General features: G+C 38.6%; 6 protein-coding genes across 6 annotated transcripts; 2 read left to right on the top strand and 4 right to left on the bottom strand.

Annotated features, from left to right (window-relative positions):
* Positions 1–179: 179 nt before the first annotated feature.
* BDF20DRAFT_909437 (uncharacterized protein) lies at positions 180–866 on the top strand (the record flags this gene model as incomplete). The annotated part of the gene is made up of 2 exons (XM_053083584.1): positions 180–585; positions 694–866. The coding sequence occupies 2 exons, from the start codon at positions 180–182 to the stop codon at positions 864–866; spliced, it is 579 nt and encodes a 192-aa protein (XP_052940952.1).
* Positions 867–1,962: 1,096 nt separating this feature from the next.
* BDF20DRAFT_56296 (uncharacterized protein) lies at positions 1,963–6,079 on the bottom strand. Its single transcript, XM_053075750.1, has 7 exons — positions 5,961–6,079; positions 5,585–5,863; positions 4,926–5,522; positions 4,088–4,853; positions 3,410–3,943; positions 3,049–3,239; positions 1,963–2,936 (listed from the first exon to the last, which is right to left on the bottom strand). Exons 1-7 carry the CDS (start codon positions 5,985–5,987, stop codon positions 2,004–2,006), a joined length of 3,327 nt encoding a protein of 1,108 aa, XP_052940953.1. The 5' UTR covers positions 5,988–6,079; the 3' UTR covers positions 1,963–2,003.
* Positions 6,080–7,044: 965 nt separating this feature from the next.
* BDF20DRAFT_845875 (uncharacterized protein) lies at positions 7,045–9,337 on the bottom strand. Its single transcript, XM_053079715.1, has 8 exons — positions 9,271–9,337; positions 9,054–9,176; positions 8,947–8,968; positions 8,755–8,850; positions 8,570–8,653; positions 7,717–8,501; positions 7,467–7,652; positions 7,045–7,391 (listed from the first exon to the last, which is right to left on the bottom strand). Exons 2-8 carry the CDS (start codon positions 9,165–9,167, stop codon positions 7,362–7,364), a joined length of 1,317 nt encoding a protein of 438 aa, XP_052940954.1. The 5' UTR covers positions 9,168–9,176; positions 9,271–9,337; the 3' UTR covers positions 7,045–7,361.
* A 67-nt stretch (positions 9,338–9,404) lies between these two features.
* BDF20DRAFT_845891 (uncharacterized protein) lies at positions 9,405–11,466 on the bottom strand. The gene is made up of 7 exons (XM_053079716.1): positions 11,219–11,466; positions 10,965–11,104; positions 10,599–10,863; positions 10,333–10,541; positions 10,001–10,246; positions 9,814–9,937; positions 9,405–9,726 (listed from the first exon to the last, which is right to left on the bottom strand). The coding sequence occupies exons 1-7, from the start codon at positions 11,342–11,344 to the stop codon at positions 9,637–9,639; spliced, it is 1,200 nt and encodes a 399-aa protein (XP_052940955.1). The 5' UTR covers positions 11,345–11,466; the 3' UTR covers positions 9,405–9,636.
* A 49-nt stretch (positions 11,467–11,515) lies between these two features.
* BDF20DRAFT_56400 (uncharacterized protein) lies at positions 11,516–13,156 on the top strand. Its single transcript, XM_053075755.1, has 5 exons — positions 11,516–11,655; positions 11,738–11,831; positions 11,911–12,046; positions 12,121–12,480; positions 12,566–13,156. Exons 1-5 carry the CDS (start codon positions 11,556–11,558, stop codon positions 12,962–12,964), a joined length of 1,089 nt encoding a protein of 362 aa, XP_052940956.1. The 5' UTR covers positions 11,516–11,555; the 3' UTR covers positions 12,965–13,156.
* BDF20DRAFT_920685 (trypsin-like cysteine/serine peptidase domain-containing protein) lies at positions 13,065–16,982 on the bottom strand (the record flags this gene model as incomplete). The annotated part of the gene is made up of 6 exons (XM_053084661.1): positions 13,065–14,937; positions 15,026–15,117; positions 15,191–16,048; positions 16,137–16,228; positions 16,310–16,482; positions 16,589–16,982. 6 exons carry the CDS (start codon positions 16,980–16,982, stop codon positions 13,349–13,351), a joined length of 3,198 nt encoding a protein of 1,065 aa, XP_052940957.1. The 3' UTR covers positions 13,065–13,348.
* Between the last annotated feature and the right edge of the window lie 2 nt (positions 16,983–16,984).

Genomic DNA, 16,984 nt, shown 5'->3' on the forward strand with positions numbered 1-16,984 from the left:
AAGAGAGCAACAGAGTATGGTTCAGCCCCTTATTTTTTTATTTTTATTTTTTTTTTTTTTTTGTTTATTTTAATGGTTATATAAAGGCTGTTACATTTTACAATGTGTTTGATTTTTTATCGTTTCTTCTTTCCTCTTATCTCTTTTTTTTCCTATATCCTAATATAAACTGTTTTAAAATGTCGCTTGCCATTCTTAATAACAACAACAGCAATACTACTGCCACTACCACCAAGAACGATAATGGTACAAAGCAAGTTGAAGGAGGCGATAACAATGCATCATCATCATCGGTTCATATCAATACTTCTACTGCTATGGGAAATGGATCAAGCACCATCCATGCTACTACTCCTTCTACTTCAAGTATCATGACTACCATAGCGACACATGAAGCCAATGGAGTCGTGGATGCTTATCGTAGACAAATCATCAAAAGAAAGGTGTTGGCTATTGGTAAAATGTCTCGATCGTATGCCATTTTGAGAGAATACCCTGACCTTGTACAACAATTGAAATCACTCTCTGCCAATGGCAAATTACCCCTTGGTTCCTTATCAAATGGGGAGCAAGGCATCAGAGAAGGTAAGCTATTATGCAATGGTCTCTAACCATCGTCATCGTCATCATCATGGTCATCATCAGCGTGTTTGATATTCAATCTCATCATTTCTCCATCTTTTACTATGATAGCTATTGCTACTCTTATGAAAAATAAACAACCACTACAAGATCAAACAGTAGAACAGCCTGAAAATATGTTACTGCTGACTTCACTCAAAATCAAAGAAGAAAAAGAACATTTTACGTATCATCATCAGCCTACGCCGAATTATAAGGTTGTTTCAAGAGAAGGTCATGTTTGAGAAAAGAAAGAATCACTATGTAGAAAATCATCACGTTTTACTATCGTTTCTTCCATTTCTCTGCTCAATACATACTGCTTTTATTGTATATAAATTACCCTTTACTTTTTATTTTTTTTTTATTTTTTCATTTTATCGTTTCATACAACACACGCACATACTTTTTGCTTGAAATTCTTATTTAATAACGTAACAAAACCAAAAAAAAAGTCCTAACAAGAATCATCTTTCTTTGAATAATAAACAGATCATATTCTACATATACACAAACAAAGGATCACAGGCTTTTCTTTTTTTCTTTTTCTTTTTTTTTTTTTTTTTTTTTCTGGTATTGAAATATAAAGTTTCTTTAAAGCTACCAAGTTTAAATATTGTTACTATTCATTGTTGTTATTGTTGTATCATTATTGTTGATAGAAGAAGCAGAAGAAACAGAAGGCGATGTTTGTGCTACCATCAGGGGTGGCGGTGGTTGTGGTTGTGGTTGTGGTTGCTGCTGTGACATCAACACAGGTGAGTTCATTACTGTTGATGCCAGCATTTGTTGTTGCTGCTGCTGTTGCTGTTGTTGTAATTGATAGGCTCTTTGTCTTTGTTGTTGTAATAAATATTGTTGTTGCTGTTGTTGCTGTTGAAGTAGTAATTGCTGCTGCTGTAACAATAACTGCTGCTGCTGCTGCTGTTGTTGTTGTTGTTGTTGTTGTTGTTGCTGCTGCTGCTGTTGAGGTGTCGCCGTAGTAGTAGTGTTTGTCGTAGTATTATGGTTGAGTTGTTGTTGTTGTTGTTGTTGTTGTTGTTGTTGTTGTGCAACCAAGTTATTACGCATTTGCATCTGAAAAAGATATCTCTGTAAATGCACTTGTTGATTGACCGGTAAATGCCCAATAGATTGTTGAATAGGATATCCTAATTGTGCTAGTTGTGCTGCTAAAGCCAAGGCATTGACAGGTTGCTGTGGTTGCGGTTGGATTTGTGGAGACATGGATGTTGTATTCGTATTCGTCATAGTACCAGTGGTAGTATGAGTTGTAGCAGTAGTAGCGGGGGATGTTGATTGTAGTCCTATTTTTATTTTTCCAATACAAGATGAAGGGATAGGCAGTGAGTAGGATAAAAGAGCATAAAGCAAAGTCATCTTTACTTAATTTTACCTAAAGATTGAACTTGCTGTGGAGAAGTCTGAGATGCTAAAAACCTTTGCTGTTGTTGTGATGGCATAGGCGAAGCAGTCATGGCTCGATTGATTTGTCCTGTTTGTTGTTGTTGTTGTTGCTGTGCTGCGGCCGCGGCCGCCATCAACATTTGTTGCTGACGAAGCAATTGAAGCTGTTGTGCGGTAGTTGGGTATCTTGCTTGTTGTGCTTGTAAGTTAGTATTATTCATTATGTTAGCCGTAGCTGTGGTATTATTAGTAGTAGCAGTAATGGTATTCATATTAGTATTATTGTTGGAGGGTAACATGTTATTCGTAATAACAGGTGATGCTGCTATTCCTGTATTCATGGCATTGTTGTTTACCGATGGCTGTTGTAGTTGTACCTGCTGCTGCTGTCTCTGTAGAGCAAGCACTCGTGCTTGAGCTTGCTGTACCTGCAATTGCTGCAATTGCTGTTGTTGAAGAAGTTGGCCAGCATGCGTTTGAGGTGTTGGTTGTTGCTGCTGTTGCTGTTGTTGCTGCTGCTGCTGTTGTTGTTGTTGCTGTTGCTGCAACTGGGCTGCTTGCTGTTGAGCTATTAAAGCTTGATAGAATTGCTGTTGAGCAGTCGTAGCAGTAGCATTTGCTGTTGCGGCAGGCCTATTCATATTTGTGCCTGCAATAGGAAGGGTCGTAGTAGAAGCAATGTTACTATTACTCAAGCCCCTATTGGCAGTCGCTGCCGCTGCCGCAGCGGCGATCGCAGCGGATGCAGCAGCATTTTGGGTAGTGGCAGTTATATTCGCAGTCTTAGATGGAGTGGCGGTAGGAGGGCCCACAGGGGTGGGGGCATCCATGTTGACTGACTGTTGCGGCTGTTGCTGCTGTTGCATTTGGGCTTGTTGTTGTGGATGGGACTGAGGTAATGCATTGCCCTAATGCATCCATAAGTTTGATTATTTTTTTGTTAATTTTTTTTTTTTTTTTTTTTTTTTTTGGATCAATCATATTGCAATACTTTAAAAACGTGTAAAGCCAAGTACTTACATTTAACGGAGGTTGTTGATTATTCAAAAGACCTTGTGATAATAGTTGCCGTTGCCCATACGCTGCTGCACGAGCTATCTGTTGTTCTCGTTGCATTCTGTACAAGCTAAGTTCCATAGCAGTAGGTAACCTTTGTCCATTCGAGCTTAGACCGTGCTCTTCAATCGTTGCTTTAGGAGGCGATGAGGCGCCTATAAAATGAATGGGATAAGTTTTATTAATTAATCAAATTTTCGGTTTAATTCGTACATTGCATACAATAGACATGGAATTGAAAGCAAACCCCTTCCTTCATACACACATTCACTAAAAGCTCACGCACATATATATACACACACACACGCTCTACTGTTGAACTTACGTTTAGGTCGAACATTTTCCAACTCTTCTCGCTTCTTTTGTGATTGTTTGATTGCCTCCAATAGATGGTTATGTCTTTGCCGTTTTCTGATGTTATCCGGTTTCAAAACATCAGGCATCTTTGACAAATCATTTTCCAATTTAGACATGTAATCGAGGTTCATCTGTCCTGAAAGCGATGTCAAGTTCTTCTGTTTCCATCTTTCGTAACAGTCCCATGCTGTACGCCTTTCGTTACCGCCCGTTACTTCTGTACTATGATTCACCCCTCGAATAGTATTAAATGCATCGCAGATAAGGCTCCAATTAAATGCATATTGCGCAATAAGTTGAATCAAGCATAAATCATCCTCTTCCGACCATGTGCTTGTCGATGCATTGGAAGTAGGATGGGTATGATTAGCTGCAGCAGTAGCTGCTAGTGCTAATGCTCTTCTCTTTTTAGTAGAAGATGCTTCAGCAGGTGGCGCTACAGGGGTAGGAGGTTGGTGATGAGGTGCTGCAGCATCTTGCACAATTTCAAAAGTAAATAGAGCTATAGGATTAAGGAGGGAAGAGGAGGGGGGAGGGGATTAGAAAAATGTGAGTTTTAGGAAAGGGTCATTCAACGACCCGATGTATTATCAGAATCCGCCTGATGGGTCTCTCTTCGCACTGAATGCCCAAAGCATGTACTTACTTGAGCGGTCATTTTTCTTATCTTGTTGCAATGGCAAAATATCCACCGTTTCCAGTGTATCCCATCTATCCTCATGATCATCATCATACATGTTGCCATGATGAAATCTGTTGGCCCGTCTCTTTCTTGTCATGTGATGATGGCCCTTGTTAGATGAGAATCTGATACGCTGAGCAGTCAATTTGAAAGGGACAATTCTACTGGATTCTGCTTCATCGAAATAGGGATCCATATCAATAAAATTAGTATCAGGCGCGGTATACAATAATAAATCAGGAAACAATAACGAGATGACGCTTTGTTGATTCCCTTCATCGTTCTCTTCTGTCTCTATGGAAAGTATGGTTTGGTTTCCTCTTAAGCTGTCCAATAAAGAATTAGGCTTATCTTTATCGGTCGAGGCAGTCGAAGACAAAGTAGATATCTTTTGCACATCTCTCTCTCCTCTCCTCACAGCCTTTGATTCGCTTTCTTTTTCTGAATCATCCTCGTCCTCATCTTCGTCGTCTTCATTATCTTCAATCAAGGATGGCTTTCTTTCATTTTCCAGTATGCTAGGCGGATCCACAAGAGCTGCTGCTTCTGTCATCTCAACATCGTTTTTTAAAGCTGCTTTCATTGCTGTATCATCCTCTTTGGCCTCCATGGCCTCCATGGCCTCCATAGATAAAGAGGGTTCTGTGGGAAACGTGTCCTCCACAGGAGTACCGACTTCCTGGTCGTCACTCCGTATCGCTGCTGCTATATTATGACTTGGTACGTATGTCTATAAAAAAGCACAGATGGGTTTGAATGAAAGGAGCAGGGTCGGAATGTGCACAGTAAAGTATGAACTCACTCTTACGCAAACAGTCGATTTATCAGTTGTTTGATGCCATTGCACCACGGCTTGAGCTATGAAATAGGCATTCGCCATTTTCCACTTTCTTTCTTCCTTAAAATCCGTTCTCATCCATTTCATTTCATCTAGCAACAAATCCCAGTGTGTCTTTGTACGAGGTATAGACTTGTGACGTTTCAGCTGTCTTTGACTCCACATATTTTTTCGTTTCAACTGTTCAATTTGTGATATGATTTTGATGGATTTGATCTCATCTGTAGCTAGTGTCCAATCATGCGTTGAAAGTACTTTCGTAGCGCCTAGTAGTTGAGCGTGAAGTGGTTGTGCTTGTGCTTTGAGTCGCCATGCATAGAGATCGAATCCGGACGGAAGATCATTTCGTTTATCAATAAATGTGTGCCCGTTGTAGATTTGAACTGTGTGTTGTGGATGGTCCATGTTGTCTGTTAAGGTAGATGTGTACGAAAAGATCGGTTTTTTTTCTGCAGATATCGCTGTTGCATTTTCATCTTGTTTTAATGGTGAGGACGGTGCCATTTCTCCTTCAAGGCCATCTATTTGTGATGTGTTTATAAGTGATGATGGCTGATGTCTCTCCTAAGTAAAAAAATTCAGTTTGAGCTCTACGTCAAAGACAACAGAATAAACGTTCTTACTATGACAACTACAGGACTAGTGCCTCTTCTTGTTAATAATGATGCTGGTATGTTCAAGTCTGCTTCGACTGACGGAATGACATTACTATCATGTTCCAAAGAGACATCATTTTTGACATCATCAATGGTGTTAGTTCCAATGGGATACTGCTCCTGCTCCTGCTCCTGCTCCTCCTGTTGTTGTTCTTGCTGTTGTGGATCTTCCGATATTGTAACGTCTTCTTTTGAACTTCCTTCGGTTTCCATAAGTTCAACAGGTATTTCTGTTTCTATAGCAGCCTTTAATGGTGGGAAAGCACCATTTCTATTTGCAATTATGTTATTTTTTCTTATTATTATTCCAAAGAAAAATAAAAGCCTAATTTTTTTTTGGTACCTGAATTCCAATTGATCCAGAAAGCATTTTTCACGTACAATATCCAAATGAGAAAACTCCTCTTCTGAACTGAGAAAGGATAGAATATTATCGCTATCTTTTGTCAGCAAGAATAGTTCACGTAGCAATAAACTTCTATGTTCCTCAATAAACCTAAATCATCAAGTAGCGTAGTTAATAGGCAAGGCGAATTTTTGCAAGAGTTTGAGCTTTTTTCTATTTTACTTTTGCCGTTTTCTTCTTTCTTCTTCAGCCTTGTCTCTTAACAGTTTCTGCAAGTCCTTTATTGCATTGAAGTAAAGCGTATAGTAGAACCGTCAGATATCACTGCATGTTCTGCGTGCAGAAAACAAGGCAGACTTACTGAATCAGCGATCGTATGTGTATCATCAGTTAGTGGCTGCTGTTGCTGTTGTCGCTGCAATGAATTTGTTGATATATTGGTCGTCATAGTAAATAGTAAAAGTATCTGCTACTGAGAAACGTTAATATATTGCTGGTCCAGCCAGAGAGTTGATGCGGATGATCAAAGTATTGATATAGAATGTCTTTCGTCTTGTCACTGGTTAGCAGATTGATTTTGTATTAAGTTCTCTTGTAGCGTATACTATTTCAATTTTTTTTTTTAAAAAAAAAAGTGCTATGAGTAACTGATTTGATCTCTTGTAGTCAATGACGAACAATTCAATACATGAATAAGAAGAAATGGTTTGTGTAGTGTGTATAAGCAAGTACGTGTTTATACCAGACGCGAGCTGACTTGATAAAGTAGCATAAAAATAAGGGGAAGGGGGAGGTTATTTAGTCCATCTGATGAAGGATTTAGAATGCAAAGGTAGAGTCCATTTGCATTCTTCTTTCTTTCATCTGTAAGCTAGGGTCGACACTTTATAGATTTATTCATGTAGTTTTTGGTTGTTCTGTTTAACGCTCAATTTGACGAGATTTACCTTTTTCTAGTTTTAATGTATATTTTAAAGCAGATATTAAATGGAAAAATAAAAAACAGTGTCAAACAATTTGATCTAGGTTTTATTGCTGCTTTTTTATGCTGTTTTTAAAAATGAAGAAAACTTTCCAGGAACCAATCAATTCTACTCACTCCCCTTAAAAAAGCTACCCAAATGATTTTGCACTGTTATTCACTATTTTCAGTGTCTAGCGGAGCGCATACAATATCAGTAATACTGTGAGTCTTTTCGAGTAGAATAACAGCTGGAGTGTGTTGGTCTATATTGAAAGTGAACTTAATAATTTGGGTGTTATAAACAGAGCAGTCCTTCTTTGCACGTAATTGAGAATTATCGAATTTTAAGTGTATCGATTTGAATAAAGATAATGGGCCCTTTATTAAGGTTTTCATCAACACTGATGAGAACATTATATTATGATGAAGTATCCTTATCGATTCGCCCCAAGGATCGGTAAAAACTACGTATGATAGAACAGTAGCACTGTTAGTTCTTTTTGCACTGCATATATCCTTCTCCGAGTTCAAAGACTTACATTGCCTACAACTACGCAAGGAAGGTCAAAAATATCACGCTTTAAGGTAAAGCAAAATGTACAAGGCACAGGGCGGTATGTTGGGCTCATCAAAATGACAGACATATAAACTCCAGATTCTAAGCTGTCAAAAGCATGTTGAGAGAATTTTTCCCAATACTCAATGGCTGATCCATTATCCATCAACTATTACAAATGTATAGCGGTTATCGACTCTACTTGTTAGAATGCCTTTCGACCTTTTCTTTACCTCGTAGATGTATGTCTTCTTTCCCAAAAGGATTTCCTTACTCCATTGCGTTAATAGTAAAAACTCTTTGCCAACAAGCACAATCTCACCTGTTCTTCGCCAAACAACAGTAGGTGTACCTGAGAAACTTATCATTTTTTCAAACTCAAGAAGAGTTCTTTGCACGCACTTTTCCATATAGACTAAATCTTCTTCCGTCAACGAGGCAACAATCGACATATAAGAAGGTCGAAATTGAACTAAAGCTCGACTAATGCGTATCAGTTCGTCACGACCCATTTTTTGACGAACATACTCGATCAAATGATGATAACTTTCTGCGTAATTATAGGGTTTATTAACACGGGCATAGACTTCATGAGGTGTGTTTCCGACGCCTTTTCTCCGTTTCAATAACACTTGTTGCTGTTGCTGATCATTGACAGTTTCCGATGCTGCAGATTGTGGTGGTTGCCATGATTGTGATAATTGCGAAGGAGTGCTTGCTCCGGATGTGACAATTGTACGAGGCTGTAAAGGAGGTGTTGATATAGGCGAGTTAGTCGCTGATTGTATATTGTTCATAATCAACGCATTGGGATCTATAAGAGAAGCCCAGTTCAGGGCTAATGGCTGTGATTGCTGAGAAAAAGTATCCATCATAGTGGGTGGTTCATATATATTATTGGCGTCATTGCCAGTATTAGTATTATTAGTGGTAGTAGTAGTATTGCGATTGCTGTCTAAGAAGGGTATCAAATTGGATATTGTATTGTATTGCTGTCTAACTGTATCAGATCGAAAACCTAGAGCCGAAAGAGTCTTTTATTGGATGATTCCCGCACTATTTCAGTTTATTTTTTGCTGACATTACCATCATTCTCACTGTAATTCATCACTATGGGTGTTGACCCTACGGATGTTACACTATTTGTTGCTGTTTGGAAACGCTGATCAACTGAAAATGAAATTTGGGAATTTTGACATGTCGAACAAAAAATGAGAACAAAAACCAGTAAACATCTTTTCGCTGTAGTTACAGATAAATGATTTCTTTACCGTTTTCATCTTCCTGTAAATATTTTGCTTTCTTCCTGACTCCATCTGTACAAGTATCCTCTAGTCCACGTTTAATGCATCTTTGACAGGGACGGGCTATAAAGACATACAGAAGAGAAACACAAATATGCGTAAGCAACTGAAAGAGGAGTCGAAGAGAGTACAGATGTTGCAATGCGAATGAACACTTACAGTCATCGCATGTTAAATGAGCCTACAAGAAAGGGAAAAGAAGAAAAAAGTCTACTTTTGAATATATACTGGTTCACTCGCTCTTGATATAGATGAATAATTCTTACTTTCTGACAGTGCGAACAGGCTCTAGAAGCTTTCTTTCTTCTTCGTTTCACAGACTGCTGTAACTGCTGCTGCTCGTTATTGACAGGATCGGTTTGTTGCGGCTGTTCAGGCATTGTGTTCCCCTGTTTATGAAATCAATTGCAAACAAAAGGATAGACAGATTTTTAATTGGTTCAAATTTTGGTGATAGTGTATGCTTGCTATAAGAAAGCCTACATTGATCTGCTTTGACTATCAAGCAAAAATAAATGATCCAAAATGAAAACAATAATGACAAGAGGTGTATCCAGCTTTTTTGTTTCTTTTTTTTTTTTTTTTTTTTTTTGTATGAGTCAAAAAAATTTTTAAAATCCGTGAAAAACGAAACAACGAGTCAGAAAATGGCAATACAACGTCTGAACTATTGTTTCGCATTTGAAAATCACAATTGACAGAAAGAAAGAAGCTTTAATCTTATCTTATCAAAAAGGCTCTAAACACCATCCCAGTCTAACGTAGTACACCGGGAAATTGTTTAACAATTGCTGATCAAAGTTTAGGGCAACTGTAATGGCATATGGCATGCAAATCATTTAATTTAGTTTAAACCAATTGAGATATACGCGGGAAAGGATTATCTTTACTCAACACCAAAAACATCTTTTCATGAGACAAGTAACCTTTCATATATCCCTATAGAAGGATGTATATAGAGTTGAGAAAAATGTAAGCTTCCATTTTACAACAGTTTCATAGAAAATGCGAGAAGTTTTTGCTCACCTTGAATATCATATTGGCTAACATCCACTCAGCCTCTTCGATTTCAACATTCAAACCTTCAAAATCCAACGCTTTCTTGAATGTTGCGATTGGTATACGTGTGTTCATTCCTAGTAAAAGGAATCTACATGAAACGATATATTAGTTTAATCAACGAAATGATGTCTGGCACATATCCCGAGCTTACACTTTTCTGAATAATTGCCGAATAGCAATGCTTTCCGCTTTCTCGATGGCAAAGTAAGTTCCCTGCCTTATTAATTGAGATTCCGCATCATTAAGCGCTGTATTGAACTGCTTGATATCTCCTCTTCGGATAGCATTGGCTAGATCACCGTATAAATGTCGCGCTTTGGGGAATTTGCTGAATAGCTTATCTGTAGGTAAAATGCCTCTCATCAATTTGACGGGTAATAATATTTGTAGGATAAGCCTAAAAGATAAAAACAGAGCAGGAATTTAATCTATTGCTATATCTCTACCCTTAACTATATCTCTATCTCATATCATTCGCCTTACTCTTTGTTTTTCAGGCTTCTATTTGTACATTCGTAAAACGCCAAATTCAACTCATATTCTGCTTTAGCATAATCCTCTTCCAAAAAATATAACCTTCCAAGGTAATATCTGAATGTAACTCTATCGCTCTTTGGAAATTCATGCAATGGTGGCATATCTGCTGCTTTGACAGCACGTAAAATGTTTTTACATAAATTCTGTTGCTTCAACTAAAGACATAATGAATAAACATAGCCATATTGCCACAACATATATCTTTCGTTTACCTTGAAATAGATTCTGAACAATATGCCAATCATGCAATAAGTACCATACTTTTTTGAAACAGCCAACATGCCTCGATCCGTGATACAATAAGTAAATGATTTACTGATAACATTGGCAGCCTCCTCTAGCTTTCTGCGTTGTCCTTCAACAGCCACTGTTGAATTCAGATCTGCCTTCGTAGCAATGATACGTAGCTCATTGTTAATAATGTATAATACTGGTAAGCACCAGCGTGTCATGTTTGACATTCCTCTTTGAAAAGCTCTAATAACGATTTATGATAACACCTTTCCTTAAATCTGCTGTTCCCTTCCTACAACATATTCGAGGCTTTTTTTTTGCAAGTCTATTATTGATTAACTTACTGAACAAGTTCTTTTTGAGTCTCAAAGGCTTCATCGTATAGCCCCTCATCTAAATGTACTAGCGTTTTAATATGGTTGACAATGATATCATTCCAAGGTGCTTCCACTTTATTCTTAACGAGTGTTTCGTAATCACTAGGCTGTTGTCCATCATAAAATAGGCGAAAGGAATAGTATAAAAGTATCAGTATCAAATATGTGAAGAAAGAAAATGTACATGGACATCTATTATATTCATTTTCTTCACTCTTTACTTGAATATTGTGATCTAATAAATTTTTTGTATGCGCATGTTGCAGTGAAAGAAGGGGAGCCAATGCTTTCCCATTTTCCTCATTAATGAGCTTTTTGAGCTTATTAGTGTAATTCAGAGCCTGCATAATGTATTTGAGGAGAGGAGTGTTCGCGTAATAAAGAGAGGAAAAGAGTATCAGGTACTACTCGGATAGAAAAATGAAAGCCGTGGTTATGTATGTGTGACCGGAGCCGACAAATATTCAAATCAAAAAAAAAAAAAGAAAAAGTGTAAAGTTACAATCAGTTAAATTCGTCTCTACGTTTAATTGTCAGTAATTCTCTTTATATTGGAAGATGCGTATTTGCTATTATGAATTACTCGGCGTTGATCGTCAAGCAAGCAGTCTAGATATCAAAAAAGCATACAGACAACAGGCGCTTATTTGGCATCCAGGTAAAAAGAATAAATGATTCATTCTCCAGATCGATCGCATTTCTCAATAACCTCTATTCTTTTTTTTCATGTTCAAGTAAAGACAAGAATAGTGACAGAATAGAAGAAGCAAATGAACGTTTTGCCCTAATTCAAGAGGCATATGAGGTCTTATCCGATTCTCATGAAAGATCTTGGTAACGTACCGTTTTTGATTAAGCGAATTTATCAAGCTGCAGCTGTTTTTCCTAACGCATATATGGTGTATTCTTTAAGGTACGACGGCCATAGAGATGCCATTTTGAGAGGCAAAGACGTTGGACAACGAGACAGTAGTACCGGTATGAACTCTGACGATTTGATGCGATATTTCAGTGCATCCGAATTCAGCGGATATAATGATACACACAAGGTAATTCGTAAAACCATAACCTATACTATCAGTGAAGTAAGCTGTTCACTAAACTTTTTCGACATTTTTAAAAGGGATTCTATAATGTATATCGCAGTCTTTTCCAAAAATTAGCAGAGGAAGAAGAAGAAGCATTACGAAACAATCCTAATACCGATGACACTCATCATGATGTTCATGCAGCTGCTTCGTATCCATCTTTTGGCGATGCTGATACACTTTACACATCAGATAAACGAGACAGCAGCAACAACGAAATATATGTCAAGGATTTCTACAGTGCGTGGACAAGTTTTAATTCAGTAAAGTCATTTTGTTGGATGGATAAATGGCGATTGTCTGATGCACCGACGCGGCAAGTTCGAAGACAAATGGAGAAAGAAAACAAAAAGCTGAGAGAAGGAGCTAGAAAAGATTATAATAAAACAGTGAGGGTAAAGCATAATCAATCAAGACAATATTTGAACAAAGGAGAAGCGGAGCATTCTAAATTACTTATACTCTTCTGGCATAATGTAGAATCTCGTCGAATTTGTACGTAAGCGTGATCCAAGATTGAAAGCATATCAAGAAGAAGAGCAAAAGAGGAAAGAGACTGCTGCTGCAGAACAAAAAGCTAGAGCGCAACAGGAAAAGAAGAAAATGCAAGCTAAGATTTCGGAATACAAAGTCCCAGAATGGGCGCAAGTCGAAGAGGAATTTGAAGAATTAGGGCTTGAAGATGATTATTATGATGAGGCAGAGGAAGTGAATCAATTCTACTGTGTTGCCTGCGACAAGGAGTACAAAAGTGAGAAGCAGTTCAAGAATCATGAAAATAGCAAACGGCATTTAGATAATGTAGAAATTTTACGGCAGGAAATGTTAGCTGACGAAGAAGACTTTAACTTTTCCAGTGAGCTGAATCCATCCGCCTAAACAAAGCCTGTATATAAAATAAGTTTTTTAGATTGTAACTATACCTTCAGTAATGTATCGTTTTTGTTAATCCTCAATTTCAAACGCCGCAGCTTCAGTTAGCCAAATCCACTGTACATTGCGGAAGGAGATAAAAGGAATTAGATGCGTTTTGCAATTGAAGTGCGTCTCTCAAAAATGACAGTGAACGAGTTTTGCTGATTTCAAGCTTGCCAAATACACAAATGTATATAAAGAAGCCCTCAACATGTTTAAGGAGTCTTTTTAAAAAATAGATACATAATTGGAAAAAAAAATATATTCGATTTATAGTAAATTGGAAACTCTGTACAATTGTAATAATATCAGTTTACATAAGGGCAGAAGTTGTATACATTAATTGTTCTAAGCACTTTTCGAGATCCAGCCTGAGAGAGTAGATGGATCATGGATCAGTTGCCATGAATCCCAATAATGCAGGTCTAATTTGAGAGCCACAACACGAACAGTCTCATTTCTGCTCACAGTTTTGATTCGAATATATCCTTCGTCGTTCGTGTCATCTTCATCTTCTACTGTTGAAGCATTATCCGGTATCAAAGCATCTTCATCTCTTTGTTCCTTCTCCTGTCTTTCCTTCTCTTCAAGAGATCGTTGAACAGGAGGTATGTAACTTGATCGACGACGCTGTCTTAATTCTTTCGCATGGTCATGTACAACTTCCAAAAATTGATCCAAATCCTTTACAGGTTTTCCTTGTACCTCTACAATCCAAACACCAGGTCGAAGCACATTAGAAGCAGGTGAACCATAAAGTGTACAGGAAACATAAACTCCAGCAGGAACATTACGCACTTGTTCCAAAACTGATTTATAAGGCCGTTGAATAAGAGCACCTTGCCAACCAAGGACACGTGTTGTTTCATAGCCGCTAAACTTGCTCATCGGTACTGTCACATTCAGTTCCTTCCCATCACGTAAGATGACCATATCTACTGTATCTTCTTGATGGACAAACATCATATGACTCATACGAGTGACAAGTCTATCATTGACGCTCAAAATGACATCACCTACATGGAGAACCTTGGCACAAGGGCTGCGCTCATCCAAAATATTCAATACATAAAGCAATGTATGTCGTGTCGAACCGCTTTCTTCAATCTTTTTAACCCACTTATCGCCTAATCCTAACGTACGAGCAGCCGCAATTCGCATAGTCCATAATTCTACGTCCAAACCCTTAAAAGTAATTTTGTCACCGCTTTCCAAAAATTGGTCAATAGTGGGTTTAATCAACGATGACATGAGACCAGACATAAATGAAATGTCTTTGCCCTTTTCATTTTGTGAGGAATAGCTAATCCATAATGCTTGCACTTGACCTTCTTCGTTTGTAATGAGACCGCCTTGAGAATTACTTTCATCAATCTTGATTCCTTCTACGTTCATGGCACGCCAACGAGGAGGAGAGCATTCACGCGTACCGATGTTGGAAACGGATGAAACTGTCGTCTTTTTCATAATGACAGAGTGGTCAGTACCCATACCAACAAAATGAACTTCATCACCTTGGTTCAATTCTGTCTCAATAAATTCAATAGGTTTGACAGGTGTGTCGCCAATGAGTTTAGGGTCATAAGTTAACAGGACGTAATTGTAGAAGGGATGTAAGAAAAGGAGACGACCGGGAATGATGATAGAGTTGGCAAATGTTATAAAAATATCACCGAGACCAATAGGAACGGTATCACGATCACATACAATGAGCGGGGGGTTGGTAGAAACTATGAAGCCAGTACCATAAAATTGAGTGGCTTTCATACCATCTACCAAGTAAGGCAAATAAAAGTCAATGGCAACGAAAGAGGGCATAAGCTTCTGAGCGAGCGACATAGATGGGTCTAATGGAGGGAAAGTGGCTGTTGAAGGAGTGTAAGGGATGGTAGAGGGTGGTGGAGCCAATTCTGTAAAGTCCCACAAGCCGGTCATATCTAACCAAACCAAGAGGAAACAAAATAGCAATGATATTCGTTCGTTAGCTTTTGTCCTTCTTGAAAGATGTGTTACTGCTTAACTCACCATTGCGGACAGCCATTCTGAATTTATGCCAGTGTCGGTCAACATGCATAATCATGACTTTATCTTTGTAGGCCTTGTGTAGTGCGTAAAATCTGAAAACGAGAACATGTTAAGCCATACATTCAAAAATTGTATCAGTAAACTATTTCTAACCAATTTCTCTACCTGATAGGAACACGAGCACCATCTGGCAGACGCTTCATAGCTTCCACGAATGCATCCAAATTGGGTGTCGGGACATTGTTCACACTAACAATGATGCTCTTTCTCCAAGCACTGGCGCTAGCCAACATATGACCCGATGTCGCTACATATACTCCTCCAGTAGGTTGTGAGTAGGATTTTGCTAACTGATAGGATAATTCATGAACAATACCGCCTCCGATTTCCACAAAACGATCAGGCGTGATGGAGTGTAGATCTTGTACGGTTACTTTAACTTCCTGCACTTTTTTACCACGACTGATGGTAAGCGATACTTCCTTCCCGACTTTATCATCCAAAATTCCGAACAGAGCAATGAAGTGAGGAACCATTTTGCCATTGCAGCCAATGATAATATCGCCTGGTACGAGAACACCATCGGCTGGGCCCTTAGGTAGTAAAGAACGGACAACCAGCATACCTGTTTCTTCAGGAAATTTATGGCGTACCTTTTCTTCAATATGAGCTTTTAAACCAAGACGACGAACTTCGTTGTAAGGTAAATATTCGAATTCTGTTTGCAAAGTACCACGAGGAACCGTTTTTCCTTGCTGGATAAAACCCAAAGCACGCACAACACGGTCAAGCGGCAAATAATAGGAGGAAGAAGCGCGACTGGCACCACCGGCATTGAGAGCTACGGCGTGGCCGTCAATATCAAGAACAGGACTACCAGATGAACCTCCACTAGTACCAGAGGCGGCTTGAAGATAGAAAGTGTTGAAGTCATTGTATTCGCCAATACCATATTCGGGTGCTCTTCTATCCAATCGGGCCAGCGTACCAGCTAAAATGCTCAATTTTTCACCGGCGTCATTGCTTGATGCATACAAAAATATCACGGATTAATATTTCGATTTCCGTAAGTCCATTTCCTTCATGCAAATGACAATATACAAAAACTTACCCAACAACCCGAATATCCAAACCAACTTTTGCCCTCTCTGGACTAAGGCTTATTTCTTCCAATTCCATAAATTTAACTTTACTGGGATCGAACTAAGATTCAATCAAACCATTTTTACTATTTCGTTTTTTCTTATTCTTTTTCTTTCTGCGCTAAGGCATAATGAAGTTTACCTGCATAAAACCGAAATCATGAACTGGATCTCTGTACACTGGTTTCAAATCAACTTCTTCATAATTTGTCAAAACAGCTTGAGCGACAATGGGAGCGGGTGAAACGACATGACGGTTTGTCAAGATGATGCCTCGAGCAGCATCTACAATGAAGCCCGTAGCTGTATAACCACCTATGTATCATTTGACGCGCGGAAAATGTTCACAACACTTATTAATATCCCGTCCAACCTGTCTATATATTACTCTACCATGAGCACTCTTTCTTTCTGTCTATACCTGATGTTTCTGTATCAAAACTTCTGACATGACTTGCTTTTATAGACACGATGGCCCTAATCGCCCTTTCTAGTGTGGGCTCCCAAGATCTCGCTTTGTAAGGTACACCAGTATTTACATGGCTGCTATGACTATTTAGACTAGGTGAAAAGTAATCCATAGGAAGTCGAGGATTCCATGCTTGAGCGCCCACAGCTAATGATTTCGATCGTCCACGTAATAATCGACTATCAATAGGAGCTTGTTGTTCGAACTGAGTCGTGGCTAGTGACATACTGCCTCTGTGAGCCTTCAAATTTGAAGCTGCTTCAGCTGCATCAATGGGCGCGGGTGAATCCACGGGTCCGCGCAAAGGTGGTGTGGATACGACGAGAGGATGTTGTAAATCATCCATTT

The sequence above is a fragment of the Mycotypha africana genome, assembly GCF_025528875.1.
Source record: "Mycotypha africana strain NRRL 2978 chromosome Unknown BDF20scaffold_1, whole genome shotgun sequence".
Classification (NCBI taxonomy): Eukaryota; Fungi; Mucoromycota; class Mucoromycetes; order Mucorales; family Mycotyphaceae; genus Mycotypha; species Mycotypha africana.